We start from the raw sequence: 21,838 nt of genomic DNA on the forward strand, positions 1-21,838 counted from the left end.
CGATCCACGATAGAATGAGAGCCGATGTCTCTTCACCTCTACGACGCCGACACTATTTTGTCTGTTTGTGTGCCCTTTGCCCACAGTTGACCTGCCCTGCCCAGCTCCTTTTTGTTCGACTCTAATTGCTCTCTTACTGCAGAGTCACTCGTTTTTCTATAAAGTACCGCTTTATCCGGTGGTAAATATTTGCATTCAGAATCACTTCTTCGCGGCATCGCCATCTTCCTCTCTCGACGCGGAACGCTCACAGATTTCCAAGGCAACGGAGTTTAGTTCGAAATTTCATGTATTCACAAAATTTAGTACATCGGAAAACCGCAGTTACAATTGAAAGAATAAATCAAAATGTTTATCTCGACAAGAAAATTTAGGATACTACAAAAATTCTAGAAACGCCACATCGTAGAAGTTTCCATATTCGTCCGCTGGAATCTATTCTTGGGCCAATTGTTGCTTGATGTCTTTCCATTGCTTGTTAGCATTCTTCTGAAAGTAAAAAATTGAAAGAGATTAATTAATAGATTCATGCTGAAATCTATCCCTAAAGTTAAACAAAAGGCGAGCCGACAACGAACGGGACCATTTTTGAGGGGAGGAGGGAAGACCTAACTGTACAATTGAAATGTTTGAATTTGAAATCGAATGATATGAAATAAACATTTAACACCTGTTGAGTAAATTTGAAATTAACATATACTACCTTTCATCTCCAATTAGTTTTTTTTCCCGAAACTTGATGAATTGAAAAACATTGTTAGTTTTACGGTTTAGAAGTTTTTCAGCAAAATCCTAGGATTGTTGAGCAATCTTCGAATTCGAAAAGGTGGCAATGTTTCAGAGTAAAGAGCGGCAAACTATTGAAAATATGAAAAATTGCGTCGCATGCGCACCAGTCAGATGTTTGAATCGCCAGAGGCGCACCAAACCGACTGGTTTATTTGAATAACTTTTTAGTCAGAAAAAATTCTCACAGGTTTTTTTTTCAGAATATCCAAGGTCTGGCACTGGTTTTTTAAAGGTGGGGGGACATGAAAAAAATAATGTTCTCGAAATTCCGTTCAAAGATGCCCCTCGAGGAGTTGAACTTGTGGGGGCGATGATTGAGGGTGCGGCGCCGCTACCGACTGAGTCACGCGGGCAAAGAGAAGGCGCACGCCCGATTGCATACATAAAGGCGAGGACGACAGCTGTACGCAGAGTGACATTAAGCGTTATACACCGTGACGGTAGAATGCATACTCTAGCTACAAAAAAACTACGAAAAATCTCCTGTCCCCCACCTTTAAGGATTTGTTTTCCGTCTTTTCAAAACATTTTTAGGGTCAATAAAAATAACCTAATCAATTTTTTTGATTAATAAGCTCGCCGAAAACAGATTACCATTGATGGAGACTATTCAAAACAACTTTTGAACGTCAGCATTTTTTCCAAATGTAGAAAACCTAGGCCCTGATTTTTCATTTATGGTGAAAATTTCTAGTTGACTTTGTATTTGAGAATTCGATTTGAAGATAACAAATGTTTCTTTCGATTCAGAAGTATTTTCAAAGCCGTTATAACTACAAAAATATTAATTCTAATTGGGGAAAATCTATCTTTAGAAAGTTCTTTGGTTTGATTTTTTGAATGAGGTTTACCATAATTCCTTCTATTCGAAAAAAATACTAGAAAACTTCACCAATCAAAGACAAGCTTGGGTTTATTTTGATGTTGGGATGCTTAGTTTCATACATTAGATTGTTACTGATGAAGCTATCTCTTAACTTGCGACCTAAAGATTTTGGAAACTACAACATTTCAAGGTAGAATTTTATGCCCTTGGTTCACGTACTTGCTATTAAATAGGAAACCCGAACGGCAAGCAGAATTATCGAAAATTAACCGTTTGAGCCAGCCTAATTTTTAAGCATCTTAATTAAAATCTAATTATGTTGCCGTAGTTTTTAGTTTTTAACAAAGGCCATTTTCGTGACAAAAAAGCTGATGATTTCGCAAAGTATTTTTAAATTCGGCAACTTTGGATGCCTAGATGACTGGAACGCTTTGAATATTTGACACACAATTAGATTTTTTTTGACATGTCAGTACATTTTTTTTTAGATTAAAAAATTTCAAAATAAAATCTTACAGTGTCCCAATAGAAGTTGGTGAGTCCATCTAAGGTATAATTGAAAGCGTACGCTCCGAAGGCAGAAGCCAAGAGGATGGTGGAAAAACGGCGAGAGACGGTGTTGTAGACGACGGTACCAAGCGACATTCTGAAAATTTATTTTCAACTGTTGTGATAAGAAAAAATTGTAAATAAATTTATTCATGAAATAGATTAGCAGATAACAAATGATAACCGGTAAGTTTTCAGAGTATATGTTTTGTTGCTCGCTCGAGCTTTCTGGAAATAATTTCAGCAAATTGTCTTTAGTTAGATAAAATTCGAGTGAGGGATAAGGTAAAACGTTGTTAAAGCGCAGAGACGCAGAGGCGGGTCTCGACGCGATCGATGGGAAGCACAACACAGTGACAACGAGTGACACCGTACTCTGCGCCTTTAAAGAGAAGTTATGTTTGACTGGCCTAAAGATTTTTTCGTCTTTTTTTCTGAAAAATCGCTTTTTTCGGTGTCTTTCAAGGATTGATAATTCAAAAATAGTCAGAAAACATGATATTCTACCTGAAAATGCTGCATTTCGTCATAATTGTCCCTGAATTGCACTGAATTTTCGATTTTTTGAAATTATGTTTCTCAAATCTCTTTTTTTTCCTCAATACTTTTCCCGGTATTTCAAAACTCATGAACTTTTTTCAAAAATTATTTTCAGGGTTAAATATGACTAACTCCAAGGGTCTCAGACGCGGAACGCGTTACATGTTTGCTCGCGACTTCCGCAAGCACGGAGTTGAGCACCTCTCCACCTACTACACCCAGTACAAGCGCGGAGATCTCGTCGACATCAAGACCAACGGAGCTTTCCAAAAGGGTATGCCATTCAAGGCTTACCACGGAAGAACCGGAAGAATCTTCAACGTCACTAAGGGAGCTGTCGGAATCATCGTTAACAAGAGAGTCCGGTAAGTCATTAATCAATAGAAAAATACAATCTGTATATTTATTCATTATTTAAAATGAAAAATATTTTCAAGAATTCTTGAAACCATTTTTTTAAAAAAATCCTCAAAACTAAAAATTTTGCGTCGATGTTGTTTGTGACATGAAAAACAATTATATTTTTCAGCGGAAACATTCTTCCAAAGAGAATCAACATCCGCATCGAGCACATCAAGCCATCCAAGTGCAGAACCGACTTCTTGAACCGTGTCAAGTCCAACGACGAGAAGAGAAAGGCTGCTAAGTCTGCCGGTCAACCAGTCCCAGCTTTGAAGAGACTTCCAGTTGCCCCAAGAGCCGCTCACACCGTCACCACCAAGGATAATGAGCCAGAACTTCTCGCCCCACTCCGCTTCGAGATTGTTGCGTGATTTTCTTGTTTATAAACATCTTGTTATAAAATTGTTACTTGATTCGTCTACATGCAGAAGAAAAATAGGTGCACATCGCTAAAAAAGAATCGGTCGATTATGACTATTATGGAGTTCCCAGCCCATCGTTAATATTTCTGCTGAACGTCCTTTGAGAGCTATTTTCGAACCCTTTACCCGAGAAGGAGCTGGTATTTGTTTTCCGAACAAGTTGTTTGGCATAGTTCCAAAATTCTTCGAGAGTAGTCGGAAAACATTTTCACGAATAGAGTATTGTAGCATTTTTGTCCGACAGAAAATAACCTGGATTGGGTGCAAGACCTTGATTTTTTATTGATTCTGCAAACGCGAGGCGCAATTCGTACGAGTCCAACAATATCAAAATTCGTGGATTATTCTCGGTCACAATTTATGCTGGTGCTGTAACGGGGTCGCAGTTCCATTTTTGCGCCCTTAGGGAATTTTACGATTAGGCTCATTGAAGACGACTGAAATGTTTTAATACTAAGAATTGACGCCGCAAATTTATTCTTAAATACTTCAGATACTGTAGGAGCAGCATTTTTTCACAGAGTCTGAATTATCTCAAGAGTTCAGATTAACTCAGAACTTTAGCATCAGACTTTTAGTTTCTGAATGCCTTCTTTCCTGATGCTAGCATTTATACATACTGCTCAGTTGGGCCTCACAAAGATTCACCATCATATTTACTTGTAATTAATAACAATCGCTTTTAATGTACCGAAGATGACCCTTCTTTTTTTTCAATGTAGGCATCTCCTCTCTTATTTCCGTGCCCGGTGTATGCCCGACAACAGCAGACCTCACTCTGCGCGCGCTCACTCGCAGTTCCATTGCACCAGCAGACCCTTGGTTTGTCTCTCCGCAAAACACGTACTCTATTTTTCTTCTCGTCCTCTTCGCCCCGCAGCAGCTGCGGCGGCTGTCGTCTTCCGACTAAGGACTCCCTGTTCGCTGTGAACTTTTCCAAGTTCATTTACTATAATTTTGAAAGGGACCATCATTGTTCGAACAACTTTTAAAAAATCATTTGTAGTGAATGTTTTCTCCGCCCACCTTGATCTTCTACTTCTGAGATTGAACAAACAAGATGATAGGGTAGATATCTAGTTGCCACCTCATGTGATTCAAATTTTACATTCGGGTTCAACGAAGTGATTCCATTTGTATTTTGAGTACTATTTGATCATTTTTGTCAAGGTACCTCTTGCAATCAGTTTTGTTTACTTGGCAAATCATTTTTTTCAAGTTTTGAATACTTCGTTGAATGCAAAAAGAGCGGTATCTTCTTTACTCAGAACTGTTTACCAAATTAAATAGTGGAACCACATTGTTCAATACAAGAACCTTTTGCAATTCCATTGTCTAGCCACATGCAAAATTGTGCTTTCTGTGGAGAACGAAGAACGTCTCTGGAGCTTGACCTCGTGTTTTTCCCGTTTTTGTCTGCTCTTGGCGATAATCGGCTCTCATTTCGATCCACTCGCCGTCTTCGTTATGAGCCGTTCGGCCTTTTTATTTATAGGAAATATAGTTTAAATACCATTAACCATTTTCGGTATTTGCTTATCAACCATGTTTATTGTGCTGATTTCCACTTCATTTTTTCTTTGCAATTTTAATTATAGCATACCAAAACAGGTACATATCCGATAGAAATGTCTCATCGCCTCAGATTTTCTCTGCGCCCTATTCAATCGGTCTCCTTCTGTGCCTCTCCAGTTTGAACAATGTTTTCTCAGTGCGTCCTTCGTCTACCACTGTCTGGTTGACATCTTCCCCCGGTTTGCCTATTCTCTAGGAGACGCTTTACGATATGTCATTCCATTTCTAAATTACTGGTTGAAGCTGGGAAAATAACAGTCTGAAATATTTGATGATGTCAAATAGAAAGGAGAAGCACAAAAATTATGAAAGGAAGAAGCAGATTAGGGGATAGACAAGTGATGATTAGTTAAAAGTACTTGAACTTTGATAATTATCTTTGTAACAACAATTTGGTACCTCTTGTAAGACTTAAAAATAATGACCAGTAATAAAAATAAAAAAAATTAAAAATAATGACCAAATCGAGTTATAGATTCTGCCCTTTTCAAATATTCAGAAAAAGAGTTGCACTTCTGAAATTGTTACTGAACTCGATTTGTTATTTTCTCGTTAATTGTGACAATGACAAACTTTCTTCATTCTCATTAACCTTTCTTTCCCAATGATATGCTATTCCGGAGGGAGTATGGAGACGCAGATACCATCTCTGTCTTGCATCTCTGTCTCTCATGTTGTTCCTTCACACCATCGTTCTCTAAGTTTCTTTAGAGAAAAAACTGCTACTTTTTGTCTGCGTTTCCAAGATGACTGAAAAGAAATGAATTTGTTATTTTTTCTAATTCTGAAAAAAAGGGTGGAAGAGTGACGCTTTTACTTAGGGACCTGTGAGCTTGATTGAAATCGTTATCATCCATTTTTGGGTTACATAATCGTAGTTTTTCTGTTAGACCAACCGGTTTTCAAGTATGTCCTTTTGTTTTCGTAGATGATCTCATTAGTATCTTTCTTGAAATATTTTGTTCTAGCGAAAAGCTCCTATAGAAGGTATCAAAGAAACATTTCTAGAATCTTTCTGAATAATTCGAACTTTTCAGAGTTTGAATTTCAGCAGTAATACTACTCAAAAATCCTCTTCCCGATAGAATTTCCTGCTGATCAAAGTATCTCAACATTAATTTGCTTCTTTGATCATGACGTTAGTCATGTTGGCGGATTCGATAAGTTTCGAAACACTTTATTTTCTCGAACGGCTTTTTACAGTTAAACTTGATGAAAATATGATTGTATGCAGTAGCTTCACCATACTCGACGATTATCTGTTAGCCTTGCATTCTCTTTTATTATCATAAAAATCTTAAGTTCAAGATTCTTTATCCTTCTTCTTTTTTCCCTCCTACTAAGTTTTCCAATTTAGCATGAAACGCTCCTCTTGCTCACTTCCTTCTGTTTAATAACATTTAATGTTCGAACCCGTTGAATCGCCTTCTTCCGTGTTTTATGGCCCTCTTCTTCTCCTCCTCCAAAACATACTCACACGTAAACGAGGAGTGTTCTCTCATTTCTCTCGCTGTCTCTCACTTATTCTCTCCCTTTGTAGTACTCTTTTTTTCCTGCCTTTTTCTGTGTTTTTGTCCTGTTGGAAATGAAAAAGAGGGTGAGAGAATGAGAAGGAAGAAGACGACGATGAACGCGTGAACAATGCGACGTCTTCTGAAAAGAAGAGAGAGAGAGAGAGAGAGAGAGAGAGAGAGAGAGAGAAATTTTCTAATAGGGAGAATTGATAACTATTAAAACGGCGTGCACTTTGAATCCGTTCAATTCCCCAGCTTACATTAACATCTACATGAGTAAACAGAAAAAATTGTATCTCGGCCTTGGTCCTCAAACACCGTTGTAGAATAAATATAAGCTTGAAATTTAGATGGAGCCAGAAACAAATCCATTATCAAGTTCTCTCATTATCAAAAACTTTGAACGAATTCAACGTTCCGAGCAAGCTTCCACTGTACTCTTCGTAGACATTCATGGAAAATCCGTTTCGAAACCTGATTTCTGAAATTTTAGTTCACTGTACATGCTTTTAGTGTTCATTTCATTCATCCCACAAAGCCATCACTCCATTTTGATAGGTCGACTACTCATGATTCGATTCCTGTCGCATTTAATGTGTTTGTTACACTGCTCTTATCTATTCTTCGCGCTGTAGTTCAGGTTGATTCTCGATGAATGTTCTTTAAAAAATTCAGGATCTCAGTGTCAAGTCTTCCGACGCATTCAGCGATTATTTGGAACGTATTCTAGTCATGAATTGAAGTGGATTTTTGCTGATTCTTCTTCCTTCTATATTTCAAGAACTTTTTTAACAAGCCTCGTAGTTCTGTTTCTCAGTTTACCACAAATGTTTTATCACCACGCACCACATCATATTGTGGTTCAGTACATATTCAGAAACCTACGCTCACAAGTTTTCTTTCTTCTTGATCTTTGATTTCGATATTCAGAAAAATACAAAAATATAGAAGACTGAACCCTTTTGTATCTGTATGACTGCATGATTCTTCCCTTTATCTCCAACAGAGATGAGCGGAATTCCTTAATCCTTCCTCGGCCTTCCTGATTTTTTTTCTCATTCTTCCGGATCATACGAACAATTTCTTCTTTCTTTATTTAGGATTTTTACATATTTTCTATACCTAACAAAAAGCTACCTCTGAAAATGTTGTTTAATAGAGCCTAAATTCCTCTTTTATGTGATTGGATTTTTTCCGTTCTTTCTTATTCCGAATTTTCAAAGTTTTCATTCCTCTCATCCTTAATTTTAATTCTGCATTGTTGAATCTTTTCTCATTTCTTAGTGTCATTCCTATCGAGCAGAACATTTTTTTTAGAATTAGGAAACCAATTATCGAAATATTCTAGAAATACTGCTTGGGAATATTTTCTAATTTCTCACATATTTCGGTTTTTCCTTTTTCTTCTCCCCATCTATCTCGCCTATTTCGGCACTTTCATGAGCCTCCTTGCAAAAAATGGGTGCGACATCCGATCATCTTCTTCTTCTCTCATCTTCATAGTTTTTAGAGTTTGCTTTTTATTTTATATGTGTTTCCATTTTCTATTTTCGAATTGTCAGGTGTTTTTCAGCGATATATTAGGTACTAAAACATAACATAGCTGTTACTGAGAATGAATATATAACAAATTTTGGAGGCAGAAGTAACATGATTTTAAATTTATTTAAGTTGCCTACTAGGAAATTCATGATAAGAAGTTTTAAAAGATATAATAACATTTCATGTATTCTCTGTTCGTCAAGAAAATTGATTATCCAACGTTTTCTCGCCGTCACTTCATCTTGCTCAAGTATTATACCGAATCAGGCTTGTTTTTATCAAGAACGGACACTGACATTCTACGAAATATCATGTTTTTCTCATTTCGCTTCTGAAAATGTGATTTGACTTGAATATGATTATTTCCTTCTGATTTCCAACGATGAAAGTGTGCAAAACTTTCTTTCTCCCATCTCCTAATTAAGTCTTTCTGAACTTTTGTTTTTTTTTCCATAATATTTGATTTTCCTTCTTGCTACTTAATGTAAATGATAATGACGAATCTGGGGGAGTAATTATTTTTCTGGGAAACATATTGGTCATTGAGTTGGTTCCTATGTGTAACCAGAAATGAGCATAGTTCCTAATCCCTTCTTCCTTCTTCCAAGTTTTCTTTCATTTCTTATTTCTCATTTCTTCTACCTGAATTTCGCCATTCTTCCGGATAAAACAATTTCTATATGAACTTTTTTTGAAGAAATATCAAAAATATTTATAAACATAAGTTACCACTCCAAATGTCGTTTAATGGAGCCTAAATTCATCTTTGATTGGATTCTCAACATTTTCCCAACATGGGTTTTTTTTCAAATTTTGTTCCTTTCCTTTTCCTTATTTCAGACTTCAATAGGTTTTTCAGATTTTCAATTGTTCCATTCCGCCCATCTCTGCAGTTTATGCACCACTCCACTCAACTTCCGAGTTTCTGATCTTCTAGTTGTTTTTTAAAATATTTGTTATGTTTTATTTTTCTAGTTAATCTTCCCTCTTCTAGATTATTTCTTCCAGCTATTTTCACTCTCCACTTTCAGGCCCCGCTGACTTGCCTGAAACGAGTCTCGAGGAAATAAGAACGATAGCGAGAAGGGCATTCGCCTGGAATTAGTCCGGAGGCTCTTTTTTTTGGCAAGGAAAAGTGACGACACCAAAAAGCATGGAAAGGTGGGTTTAGTGATTTTAAATGGTTTTTAAGACTATGGGGGATTAGTCATATTCAGAAGAAAGATTAATGAATGATTTATTTTTCTTTCAGCTTCAAACAACTTGCTCGAGAATATGATGAAAACTTCGCAACATTTCAAAATGAGATCAAGGAATGGGAAGAAACACCAGAGCGAATGTAAGTGAACATTCATGATTACAGTATTCCAACCTAATCCATTACAGGGAATATGTCGAATTCCACAGAGTTCAGGCTGAACAAGAATTTCCGGAACTCAAAAAAGAAAGAGAGGATCGAGAAAGATGGGATCGTGCGGAGCGGATACGTGGAGACGACGAGAAACACATGAGAATCAAACATCATGCAGATGAGAAAATACGACTGGGTGTGGCTACATTACCTCGTCTTTTAACTGAGCAAGAACGAAAATTAGATGTGTTTGTTGAACGGCCCGGTTCTATCATAACAAATATGAAGGAGGTTCATCGGGATTCGATTACAAGACGCCTTCATGAGTGGACTCCAGAAGAACGAGCACTGTTCAAGGGGAGGCAATCAGAGCATGTGAAAATCTTTCATGGTCTCCAGGAGTTTTTCGTCGACAAAACCGCCTCAGATCTTGTGACATACTACTATATGAATAAAAAGACAGAGAATTTCAAGAAGGATTTCAAAGTAAAGAAACGACCTACAAGGTACAAAGTGGCACCGTTTCCATCTGCTGAAGAACTAGCCTACTGTCGAATGATGCCTCCATTGAATTATAGAGCGTATCCAAAAAACTCTTTAATGTGCTACTTCTGTTGTCAGACAGTCAATGGTAAAGATCTGGATGGGACGCTTATGCCAAAGGAAGCGTATGAAATATTCGGTATGTTGAGTCTACTTTACCGTAAAACCTGTAATAAAAGGGCACCCGCACTGTCCATTTTAAGCTCAATTATCTCAACTCCTATGCAAGATCAAAAACATGCAAACTGACAAAACACCTCTAATATTATGATAAACAATTGATCAGTTGCCATATTTTTTTATATCTCTGATAGAATCCGAGAAAAGTTGACTCGAATTCAGACGTTAAGGGGTTCTTCTATTACAGGTTTCCCCGTATTTGATCCTTTTGAATTTGAACCCCCCCCCCTCCCATTTTATCACTACTCTCTACAAATAGTAGATTTGTTACTGACGAGTTCCGTGTATTTTCAAAACATATAATTTAGGATTCGATCACTCTCTCCGGACATGGAAAATTATAGTTTAAGAACGTGCCGTGCCTCGCTTGTACTTGAAGCTCAAGTCTTGAGTGACAGTGGACAAAATAGTGTATTTACACTAATATGAACGAAAGTATTATATCAAAATCTAAAGCAATAAAATATGATGAATAGGGATCAGATAGAAAGTTCAAATTACTTTTCTGTTTCAGCAATCTCTCCTGAAGAAGAACGTATCGTGTGTACCCGTTGTCGAGAAGAAGCTGCTAAACTTTACAAGGATAAGTATGTTATCGAAAATCCATAACCCCTATATACCCAAAACCATTTCAGCCGTTGCTTTGGTAACCGATGTTCGAACCAAAAGAAGCGAGCGAATCGTGTCAATCGCAACATTCCTCTCGACCTTGCTGATTTTCCAGTACGGACACGAGCCTTTCTAATGGACAAACTCGGATCGATTCGAGTCGCTGTCAAATTCTGTACCCCCTGCAAAAACGCGCTCACTCGCTGGATTGCTGATGTGAGTGAGATGGAGCAGCCGTTTTGGTGGTGCTCATTTTTATATATCCCCCTTTCCCGATTAGAAATCATGTAGAAAAAGGCCAAGTAGGTCGTAAAGCGAGCTCATAATCGGACGCGTACGTAGCACAACGCAATTATTTTGAGAGGGTGCTGTGGCCTTTTTGATACGAAAAAAACCACCGCCTCTCACTCGCTTTTGTTCCTATTCGCTGGGAACGAGGAGCGGTCATAAAACTACAGTAACTTTTATAGTGTGACCTAGTAAATAAAAAGAAACGTTTATCTTTCTTCGTTGCGAAATAAAATGTTAAGTTTATAATTATTTATTCATTAGTGTATTGAAATTGAAAAATCAGCTAATCGTAAATTCTAACCAGCTAATTAAAAATTCGAATTAATTAAAATATTTTTTTTTCAAGTATTCATGATTTATAATTTTTGGAAAAAAAGAGGTGAATGATATATGAGATTTGCATTCGGCTCATTTATATTCCGGGTTCGGCTTCCCATACGTCAGGGTTCGTTTAGAAAATGAAGGCTTTTGCTATTCATCTTCTTCCATTTAAAGCGCCATGGCACCTTCGGCTTCTTTTGAAGGAAACATGACAGATGGGAAATAAAATATAGTTTCTCTTGAAGTATTCATTTTCTTGAGAAAACGAGGAACTATTGTGACGGAATTCTCAATGATAAAAAAGCTCATCGATATTCGCATGAGACCCAACCGAAGATTATGATGCTTTAAAAGATGGGAACGGGGTGTTCTTGTCTCCATAAATATGGGAAGAAACATGAAAAATTTCAGATTAACAACAAAGAAGAATATATCATGAACGAACTGTTGAATTATGAAGGACAAGTTGGATGGACTGATGAAGAAAAAACAAAGTTGGTAACACTGATCAATGCATCGGCAACTCTTGATTGGGATACTATCTCATTGGGAATGAATCGTCGCCCAAACGAATGCAAAATGCAATACGATGAGTTGAATGGAGTGAAGCAACAACCATTATTGGAAGAACTTGATGATGAAGACCCTATAACAGATGAAGTGGGCGACTCGTCATCTGCCAAACCAACTCCTACGACGGGCAATCGGCGAAGTGGTCTAGCAAGGAGTGCGAAAAGAGCGTTAGTATCGTAGAAAACGATAATTTATTACACAGTGAGAGATATTTTTCAGTCCTCGACAACCTCGTGTCCCGCGCTCCACGAATCGGAGAACCGCTGGAGCTATCACACGAGCTCAGGCTGTTCCTAAGTTAGTGGAAGATCTCGGAGATGAAATTGAGTTGGATGATGAAGAGGGTAGTAACGGTAGTAACGAAAAGGGATCTAAAGCTCCAAGCGAGATGCGAGATGCCTCGCCCGGGGAAAACATGGAAGTTGACTCACCAGAAGGACAAGACGATCTGGATATAGTCGATGAAGAGGAAGAAGAAGAAGTGACAAGAGATATTGACTCGCCTGTCAAAACATTACTGTCTCCGAAGATTCTATCCCATAAACCTGAATTTTCATTACCACGAATTCAGGTTAGTTTCTTTTAAATCCTAATACCCATTTTTCATAAATTTACTCTCAGAAACCATCAATTTCTCATCCCGTCGAGCCAATGCCGTCCTCTCAAAAAGACGATTCTGAAGAAGATGAAGAGGAGGAGGAAGAAGATGAAGACGAAGATGACGAAGACGGAGACGATACCCAGGAAATCGATGTCGACGAGCCTCCAGCAAAACGTCCCACTCCCACCTCTTCTTCGTCGCATCTCATTGGCTCCAGCAGCCTCGGAGGCGGTGGCGACGGAGTACATGAGCTGGGTGGGCGTGGTTTCATCCAACAACAGCAGCAGCCACAAAGTGCCGCGCCCCCAGTGACCGTCACAACAGCCTCTGCAACAGCGCACAGACACGTCGACTCCACGTCCCCCTCTCCCTCTGTTGCCTCTCAGCTAGTACCACCGACAGAAACGAAAGAATCAGTTCCTTCGCTCGTCGTGCCTGTGGCACAACACGCGCCCACCGTTGCCATCTCGGGAATGGTAGCGCCCACAGCTGCATCTCAAGCTGTCCCATCACCTGTGCCTATTGCGCAACCGATTCCTCTCATTCCGCCGAGAGAGAACACTACCCCACAAATTCTAACACCGACTCCACTACGGCCTACCGCATCCTCAACTCCATCTAATCAAGTGAACATGCAGAGCAATTTGGATATTAATATGCTGAATATGCTCAATCAGCATCCTAACGGGCAACAGTTATTGGCCATGATCATACAGCAACAACAGACCCAACAAGCGCAACTAGCCCAGCAAGCGCAACAGGCTCAACAGGCGCAACAGGCCCAACAAGCCCAACAAGCCCAAAAAGCCCAACAAGCTCAACAGGCTCAAATAATCCAACAGATGCAACTTCAAGCCGCGTTCCAACAAGCACAAGCTCAATCTCAAGTTCAACCACAAGGAAGTATCACTTCTGGTACACCGTTCCAGGCTCAACAACAGGTTTAGATCACGTTTTAGAACCATTTAAGAATAAAAAAGTTTCAGAAAGAGCTGAACGAAGCACTTCTTAAGTTGGCGGCTCAAGCGCAGTTACCGATTGGCGCAAACCCAGGTACGTTCTTTTTGAAAGGTATCATCCTAATAATTCCCATCAGCTTTAAAGAAAAAAAAAACTTTTCTCACATTCCGATGGCATGACAATTTTTATGCCATTTTTTTCTTACAACACATGGACACACAATGCCTGCGTTCTGTTTCGATTTTTCTCTTCTTCTTCTTTTTCTTCTTTCCTATCCGTTTGTTCTTTTCGAACGATCGACCCGCTTGTAATTCAAAAAAGAAGAAAGGATAAAAAATAAGAAGAATAAGAAGAAGAAGGAGACTATTCTCAAAGTAATAGAACTATTTTTTTTTCAGAAATGGTCAAGAATTTCTTGAATCCTCAACATCCATTGTTTGCGCATCAGCAGGCAGCACTACAACTCCAGCAACAACAACAGAATGCACATCAGCAGCAACTATTGCAGCATCTTTATCAGCAGATTCATCAAGCCCAAACCCAAGCTCATGTTCAAGCTCAACAAGCCGCTCAGGCCCAGGTTCAAGCTCAAGCTCAAGCACAACAAGCCGCCCAGGCCCAAGCTCAAGCCCAAGCCCAAGCTGCTGAGAAGGCAAAGCAAGCACAATTGCAAAAGAACCGTGAAGCGCAACTGAAAGCAGTTCAAGCCCAGTTCAATCTGAATCGATCGAGTGTTCAAATGCCAATCGGAATCAACATAGCATACCATCAGTCACTTGCACCCTCAGTTGAACCATCTTCTAGTGTCACCCCACCTGTGCACAGACCAAGAGCTTCGACTACAAGCAGTGTCAAACCGATGAGACCCAATGTACAGGAAGCAGAGCTGAAAAGTTTGAGAGAACAACTTGTTATGGTAAATAAACGATGAAGTCGGTGTTGGAAATATCTATAAATCTATTTCAGAGATTGAGATTTATCAAAGAGGCAATGGCGGAGGACAAGAAAATTTCTGCGGATTCCGATCAATTGCGTACATTGTTCTCTCAGAATACTCAGAATACTCAACTTCAAAATAATGAGGTCTTCAAAATTCTACAGACAAGACTCGAACAGAGCAATGCGAGAAGAGCAGAAATTCAAAAAAATATGAACGAGCCTCTGCGATTGTAAGTTTCCAGTGCCAGTCTTTTCCAAAAACTTGTTTTTCAGTGTCGAAGAACTTATGTCAAAGTACCAAGATCTAAATATCTTTTCGCTGGATCAAGTAAGTTTCTTTCAATAATACAAACCCATTCTGATTACTCAAGTTTCAGAACGATCGGGAGACCGTTGCTCTCTTGGGAACCAGGTTCCTCGAAACTAAGAAGATGCAGCAGAATGCGGCACAACAGCAAAAAGCGCATCAGACCAATTTGACTGCTCACCGTGCAAACCCGATTGGAATAAACAGAGAGGTTGGTTATATACCTAGTTATTTGCTTTTAGTCACTTTTAGTCAAATGATTATGTGTTCTCGCACGTTTGAAATCTGTGTTCGTCGTTTTTCGAAACCTTTAATTTTGTCTAGCATGCCTACTTGTAAAACACTCAAGACCAATCCATCCCTTTAAATTTCTATCCTCTACTTCTGCACAGTCTTCTTCAACTTTTGACCTTCTTGTTCCGTTTTGCAGTATCCAGCACAGCAGTCGCAATCTGCTGCCATAATTCAGCAACAACAACATCAACAGCTCCTACAGCAACAGCATGCTCTGCAACACCAACAGCACCAGCTTAATGTTCAAGTTTCGTCACAAAAAAGAAAGCTGGAAACGAATTCAACAGCCCAAAAACGAAATGGTGCATCTCACGCGTCGAGTGCTCAGCCTTCTCCAGTTATCCCGATCTCATCTGTTCATACGACACAATCACTACCTCTCCCATATCCTGCTGGACTTTTACCTCAAGATCTGGCAGCATATCAGAATAAATCGGTTTGTGTGAATTTCCCAACAATACCCAAAGTTAATTCCAATCATCCCATTTGCTCCCAAGTGTCTGAGTGTCGTTCTTGATATTTGAGCATGCTCAATTATCACAATTTTCTGGAAGCTAATAGTTTGAATTTTAGGCATCTGAGCGGGATCGACAACTTCAAGAGCAACAACAGAAAATACTGCAACAACAATTGGCAATGAATCTACATCAAATGCAGCAAAAGCAAACAGCTCAACAAGAAACAAAATCGAAGCGGAAGTCTGGAATCGAGAGTATCACAAGTATGCAGGCAGCTGCACCCCATAGACATGCATTGGCTGGTCCTTCTACTTCACGAATCCAAGGGGCAAGGGGAGTCAGCCCAGCACTTTCTGTCTCAAGAATTGCTCCCCAAACAGTATGTTTGAATAAATCAAAGCTGAGAAGTTCTCAATATTCAATTTTCAGACTAGTGCTGGTCGTAGTATAACTGCTGGAACATCGGGACATCCGTTGGGTTCGGAAGCGGTTAATAAGGTATTTCTCTATTTCTTGAAACGTTTTAGATGACTAGTTTTGAATTCGTTTTGTCTTGTCACAAGAAACTGAGGGTTTTTTTTCGTCTGATATGACTAAGCAAATGAGTCACAACGCTTGTTTGTTCTTCCCTTCTCGCCTTCTAACAATCCAATTTTATGGAATATCAATTTTATTCTAGATTGAAATTCGAATTAGTCTGATTTCATCAAATTGAGTTGTACGTTTCAGAATGCTGGAGACATAGTGAAGGAACTTGCTAAATCGGCTCAACAACACTTTTTACAAGCTAAACTTCAAGCGAACAACTCGAACGCTGTTTCTCCTGCTAATACGAACAATTCGGACGATATCGAAGTTGTCTGGGAAGGGCAGTCGGCAAAACCAGCTCCAAAGAAGATACAGCGGCTTGAACCACTCTGCAGACCAACATCTGCTAAAGGGTACCTTATGGCGAAGCATTTGGGTGTTGATTATTCTCTTCGTCTCACTAAAGTTCCTGAAGTGAATACGGTTGAAGAAGCTAAAGAATGTCTGGCATTGATACTTGCCAACGAAGCCAGCGAGCCAGCAATCGAAAAGACAGTAACTGGTTTAGTCAGCAAAGGTGAGAATGCTGCGGCGGCAAATGGAACAGAAGTCAACTACATGGAAATCTACAAGGAAGCAGCCAGACTTGACGAGAGGCGTTATGAAGAATTTTGCAAATTGAACCAAGATGCTTCTATGCAAGCCAGGATACAGCAGCTGAACCTCAATCCAAACTGCATCCAGCAATATCTACGGCAACCGAACATTCAAAAGATGATGGCTGAACAGAATCTGCAATTTTCTCAACTGTCGAAGCCAGCTCAGCCAGGGCAGCAACCAAATCAATCAAACAAACAGGAAGCATATGACAAAAAGTTTCAACTTCTCGTAAGTTAATTTCAATATTTTTTCACATAACTATCTTCTTCGTCTCAGACGTTTCCCCAAGAAGTGATTCGTCCAATCCCAACAACTGCCAACATGTTTGCAAACCCTCTACCTTCCACCTCTACATCAACAGTGACGTCTTCTGCATCCGCTCCTCAGCTCCCACAAACCTCTGTGCCACTTTCAACCGGAATTCCAGTGACAGCCACTCCTCACGCGATTCCTTCTCCATCGGTAGCTATTCAAACTGTTCCACCCGTTCCACAAGCTGCACCTGCGATTCCTGCAAAACCGTCGTCTGTAAATTCGAGATTATCCAATGGGTTCTCTGGCGACGATGAGAGTCGAATGAATCATTTGGCTGCAAACAGACAACCACCTGCTCCTGGAGGTTAGTTGTATAAACACTTTTATTCAGGAATCGGATTTTTTTGTTTTCAGACAGAACGAAATATCGTTCAATAATTGATTTCCGTGCAACCGGAGAGGTAGATTTCGAACACAAACAAATCAAGTTCCCACTTGCTGATCAACCCCAGAATACACTTCCGAAGATAACTTCTTACACGAAACCTCTCAGAAATCTAGTCTATGAAGATTTATCAGATGATGAATAGAAGAAAACCTCTTAATTAATCAACCAACATTGTGATTTAATTTTGCCGTTAACCCCATTTTTACCATTTCTATTTCCTTATCCCGATCAAACTCATGATTATGTCCTTTTGTTTTTTCCATTGAGTAGCTCCTTTCGCAATTCCCTGGTTCTTTATTTTGTACGCGGTATTATCATTGGTAATGACTTCATCTACTACTCTTCAAAGCACTGACCCGATTGATTTCATTTCTAAGGGTTGACGGGTTTTCTAAACATGACTACGAGTGTGTTCCTTCCTCCTTCCCTCTCTTAACAAGTCTTAATTAGTGTCAATTTTTCATGTGCTATGGAGTTTCATGTCAAGTATCTTATTGCACATTAATTCTCTTTTTCTCTGTAACATTTTTGGTCTACTATTAAAAATCGGTGTTTCTTTTCTTCATATTGTATATAAACCATTTTTCTTTTAAGGTTTCTTTTTTTATGTCAATTAGCCGAACAATTAGAAAAAAAATTACAAAATTAATTTTACAAGCTCATGATTCTCCGCTGATTATACTCGAAAGCTCTGCAGTGCTCATATTTGGCACCCTTTTTGAAGTTGGTTGGATCGACTGGTTCGCATTCTCCACTGGCAGATCTCGGGAAGCAAATGAATGAAATATTTCGAATATCAATGAGAAAAGAGAGATGGAAAGCTGCATAAGCAGCGATGATGACGTATTCCATTAGAGCGAACAGTTGGGGCACTGAAAGAATTTGGCTATTTTTTAAGTCGACATTAAACGAAAAATATTTTTTTGAGTTTAAAAATACGACTTCAGAAATTGTATGAGTGAAATTAAAAACGCTAGAAAAAATGAGAATTTTTCCGGTGTAACGTGTAACATGGTGTTTTGAAAGTCTAAAACGGATTTTTTTGGATAAAAATTTATGAAACCTGGACTGAAAGTAACTATTGACACATCCAAAAATATTTTCAGACATTCAGAAAACAGATACACCGGGAAACAGTTATCCAGTTCCTTGCCTACTGCATCGGTTTTTATGATTTTCGAAATTTTTGAATTTCCAAAAAATATATTTTTCATTCTGCTTTGACTACTAATGATTTGTTTCCAGACTTTTTAATAAAATTTTTAAAAAAATTTCTCTCCTATTCGCTTAAATACTCAAGTTATAGCCAACTCATAGAATTTCAGCCGCCGTTTATAACCCTTCGGCAACCTCGCCGTACCTATGAGTTTCCAGTATCCGGCGATATTCTCTCCCTTATGAAGGGATCTATGACGAAAAATTTAATTATATTTTTGTAATTTTAAATTCGAAGGATACACTCAAAACTTTTCAGAAGTATTGTTCAAAAATATTTTTTGTTCTGTGCCATCCAATGAATGACCAAATTTTTTGGTTCAAATGTGTTTTAACTCAATATTTTCGAAAAAATTTTAGAAAACAATTGAAGAAATTTGAAATTCGTCAAATTCAATTTTCGAAATTTAAAAAATTTCGAAATAGTTAAGGTTTCTGAATTTAAAAATTGCTTTTAGGTTTGAAAACTTACTGTATGAATGGCAAATGGGGAATGTGATTGAAGATTGATGATATTGAATGTATTGAGGCATAAAATAGACATAAATTACTACAGAAATCAACTTCATGATCATTGAAATTGTGTCCCATTTCTAAAAAATTATTTTTTGAAAAAATTACAAGAAAGTTGAAACTTACGCTCTCAGCATTTGAAGAGAAAGCAAACATCACAGTTGTAGTTGTAAGCATGTTGACCACAGAGGACATTGCAAACACTATTTTGAAAAATCTATTAGCTTCTGAAACAAAAATAATACCGTATACCAGAAGTCGAAGCACAATAACATACCAGGAAAATCTTCATGAACAGTAACAATACTGAAAAGAGACATCATAAGAGCCTCGACAAATGTGAAAATCGGCATCGAATCAGCCATTACTTTGTGTAGAGAAGAGAACTTTGTGGAATATTCATGACGAAGAAGGTTTCTTTAAAACAAAATAACAATATAATCTGAGTTTCGAATTATTCTTCAAACCTGACAGTTAGAGCATTGAATACTCTGATAACAACTGGAATACATACCGCATATCGAAACAATACGTTTCCAATTACATTCAACTCGAATAAATTCAAAATTGATGGTAGTCCACAACTGGGAATGGAATAGTAGACTGAAAAATATAATAATGTTAAGAACCAAAAATTCCTGCACGAAGTGAGATTCGAACCTACGCACCCATACGAGTACCAGAACACCCAGTTAACCTCGAACTTGAGGCAAGCTAACGCTTGAGTCTGGTGCCTTAGACCACTCGGCCATCCGTGCTGCGAAAGACAGAGTAGTCAATAATATACACTATTGACGGACCGATAAGTAGAACAGAGGAGAGTAGCACTACGGGAAAGAGAAGAAAGAAAACTTACATTACATCGGAAACGGCTGCTACCGTATTCAATGACGTACCCTCGTATTAATTCCCGTTCATCAGGAATATAATCTGTTGTTAGTGATGTTATTATCCCACCTGAATAGAAAAAAAATCAACTTTCTGTACTAAATCATTAAGACTTGCCTATGAAACATCCCATAGAAATGACGGTAAATATGAGAGAAGGAACAATTACTGGAAAATTTAAATATGCAATATCTGAGTTATCATCTTCTGTGTGACCATATTTCAGCCTTCGATTTTCTGTTGTATTGCGGGGTACCTAAAAAAGTTTACATTTTTAAATAATTTTTCATTCACCAACCCTGATGGAGTTTTCATTTTTCGGGTCAGACGTTTCGAACGCATAATTTGCATAGAAATCATCTGATGTCGACGCTACGACTGCCATCTGAAATCAGAACACAATGGAATCAGAACACAATGAGAAAGAACACACGAGAGAAATGGATTTGTTGACACGAAATACAATAGAAATGTAGATTAAGAGCGAACGATCAAAGAAGGAAAATAGGTGGGAAATGTTCTGAAGATTCATTTTACTGAAGAAATTATTAATCACAGGTAAAGCGGGGTAAACAAAATGCGGAGGAACGGCGGCTGAAGGTTTAAGAATTGGCTGAATTTGCGTGCCCATGAGGAAATATTTGTAATACAAAGTAAGACAAGCAAGTAGTCGGAAATAATGTAAAACCGTAATTTTTGAAAAAAAAGAAATAACTTTTTTTATTGGATGGATTTTTCGATTTGCTTGAAGACGCAATTTTTAGCAAACAGCTAATAGTAAACCTTCAGGCGCCGTTCGGTCGCTTTTTAGGCAATCTTGCGTTATCTGTGAAAGCTTTAAGAAACATTTTTTAAAAGTTCATATCTACAGATAGCGAGATCATAGGGCTCATGTCATTTAGAGAAATACAACAATTTAAAGGTTTTTGGATGAGTGTGTTTCATAGAATTCTGATAAATGGTTGACCCATGTGGAAGATTTATGATAGAAATAATTCGACAAAAGAAGTTGATCACATTGCCAGAATGTACCCTTTCACAAAGAAATAAAGTCATTCCAAACGACAGGAATCAAACAAAAATAATGATTTCAACCTTGAAAGCACAGGGAACGTCATTTTTCTTTTCGATGGGATTGTGAGAGAAGGCGGAAACAGGTGATCCTGAACAGCATCTGTTAGACTAGACAGAATGTAAAAAACGGAACGTTCTGAGAGATAAGAAACAAGGTATCGTAACCTGGTGGATATCGCTTCGGAACAGATTGAATCCATTAATGAAACAAGTGAGGATAATGGAGTCTATCATTCTCTTCTAATGGGTTCACTGTTAAGGAATAGGGGAAGATCTTTGGACAGAATCACGATGAATCATTTAAAAAATGCTGAATACCCCAAAACTTTTAACAGAAGGGCTCCCATACTTTCAAGTTCGAGTCAATTTATCTCGGTTCCTGTCAAAGATATGAAAAAGTTGTCAACTGATAAAATATTTATCATAATATCAGAAGTATTTTGTAAGTTGTCACATTTTTGACATATTGCATAAGAATTGAAATAATTGAGCTAAAACTTGTCAGTGTGGGAGCCCTTCTATTGCAGGTTTTACGGTAACAGATAAAATGAGAAATTCGGTTAAAAGTTACCGTCAAATTGGTTAAAAAAGGAAACATTGGACAACAATGGGTAGTTGTAGAAAACAAAAAGAGACAAAAAGGTTGACAATGAAAAGAAAGAAAGAAAATC

At 38.3% G+C, this 21,838-nt stretch overlaps 7 protein-coding genes and 1 non-coding gene across 8 annotated transcripts; 2 read left to right on the plus strand and 6 right to left on the minus strand.

Moving 5' to 3' along the window:
• Positions 1 to 435: 435 nt before the first annotated feature.
• CBG25951 lies at positions 436 to 2,260 on the minus strand (the record flags this gene model as incomplete). Its single annotated transcript, XM_045244093.1, has 3 exons — positions 436 to 489; positions 1,089 to 1,127; positions 2,132 to 2,260. 3 exons carry the CDS (start codon positions 2,258 to 2,260, stop codon positions 436 to 438), a joined length of 222 nt encoding a protein of 73 aa, XP_045099872.1.
• A 567-nt stretch (positions 2,261 to 2,827) lies between these two features.
• Positions 2,828 to 3,477, plus strand: Cbr-rpl-21 (the record flags this gene model as incomplete). Its single annotated transcript, XM_002641929.1, has 2 exons — positions 2,828 to 3,069; positions 3,234 to 3,477. The coding sequence occupies 2 exons, from the start codon at positions 2,828 to 2,830 to the stop codon at positions 3,475 to 3,477; spliced, it is 486 nt and encodes a 161-aa protein (XP_002641975.1).
• Positions 3,478 to 5,187: 1,710 nt separating this feature from the next.
• On the minus strand, positions 5,188 to 5,960 carry CBG25952 (the record flags this gene model as incomplete). The annotated part of the gene is made up of 2 exons (XM_045244094.1): positions 5,188 to 5,295; positions 5,841 to 5,960. 2 exons carry the CDS (start codon positions 5,958 to 5,960, stop codon positions 5,188 to 5,190), a joined length of 228 nt encoding a protein of 75 aa, XP_045099873.1.
• A 1,861-nt stretch (positions 5,961 to 7,821) lies between these two features.
• On the minus strand, positions 7,822 to 8,613 carry CBG25953 (the record flags this gene model as incomplete). The annotated part of the gene is made up of 3 exons (XM_045244095.1): positions 7,822 to 7,889; positions 8,053 to 8,062; positions 8,419 to 8,613. The coding sequence occupies 3 exons, from the start codon at positions 8,611 to 8,613 to the stop codon at positions 7,822 to 7,824; spliced, it is 273 nt and encodes a 90-aa protein (XP_045099874.1).
• Positions 8,614 to 8,774: 161 nt separating this feature from the next.
• Positions 8,775 to 8,792, minus strand: CBG25954 (the record flags this gene model as incomplete). Its single annotated transcript, XM_045244096.1, has 1 exon — positions 8,775 to 8,792. The coding sequence occupies one exon, from the start codon at positions 8,790 to 8,792 to the stop codon at positions 8,775 to 8,777; it is 18 nt and encodes a 5-aa protein (XP_045099875.1).
• Positions 8,793 to 9,312: 520 nt separating this feature from the next.
• Cbr-gei-8 lies at positions 9,313 to 17,619 on the plus strand (the record flags this gene model as incomplete). Its single annotated transcript, XM_045244097.1, has 19 exons — positions 9,313 to 9,320; positions 9,412 to 9,498; positions 9,546 to 10,192; positions 10,748 to 10,820; positions 10,869 to 11,058; positions 11,866 to 12,194; positions 12,247 to 12,598; positions 12,649 to 13,569; positions 13,615 to 13,681; positions 13,987 to 14,504; positions 14,555 to 14,757; positions 14,801 to 14,855; positions 14,905 to 15,045; positions 15,265 to 15,594; positions 15,702 to 15,965; positions 16,016 to 16,084; positions 16,316 to 17,002; positions 17,051 to 17,393; positions 17,444 to 17,619. The coding sequence occupies 19 exons, from the start codon at positions 9,313 to 9,315 to the stop codon at positions 17,617 to 17,619; spliced, it is 5,460 nt and encodes a 1,819-aa protein (XP_045096037.1).
• A 509-nt stretch (positions 17,620 to 18,128) lies between these two features.
• Positions 18,129 to 20,724, minus strand: CBG16685 (the record flags this gene model as incomplete). Its single annotated transcript, XM_045244098.1, has 9 exons — positions 18,129 to 18,349; positions 19,165 to 19,285; positions 19,332 to 19,432; positions 19,483 to 19,622; positions 19,673 to 19,902; positions 20,062 to 20,162; positions 20,211 to 20,349; positions 20,392 to 20,478; positions 20,668 to 20,724. The coding sequence occupies 9 exons, from the start codon at positions 20,722 to 20,724 to the stop codon at positions 18,129 to 18,131; spliced, it is 1,197 nt and encodes a 398-aa protein (XP_045096038.1).
• Positions 19,845 to 19,963, minus strand: CBG28581. Its single transcript has 2 exons — positions 19,925 to 19,963; positions 19,845 to 19,891 (listed from the first exon to the last, which is right to left on the minus strand). It is a non-coding gene (tRNA).
• Positions 20,725 to 21,838: the final 1,114 nt, after the last annotated feature.

This window comes from Caenorhabditis briggsae (assembly GCF_000004555.2).
Source record: "Caenorhabditis briggsae complete genome, chrIII, whole genome shotgun sequence".
NCBI classification, from domain to species: Eukaryota; Metazoa; Nematoda; class Chromadorea; order Rhabditida; family Rhabditidae; genus Caenorhabditis; species Caenorhabditis briggsae.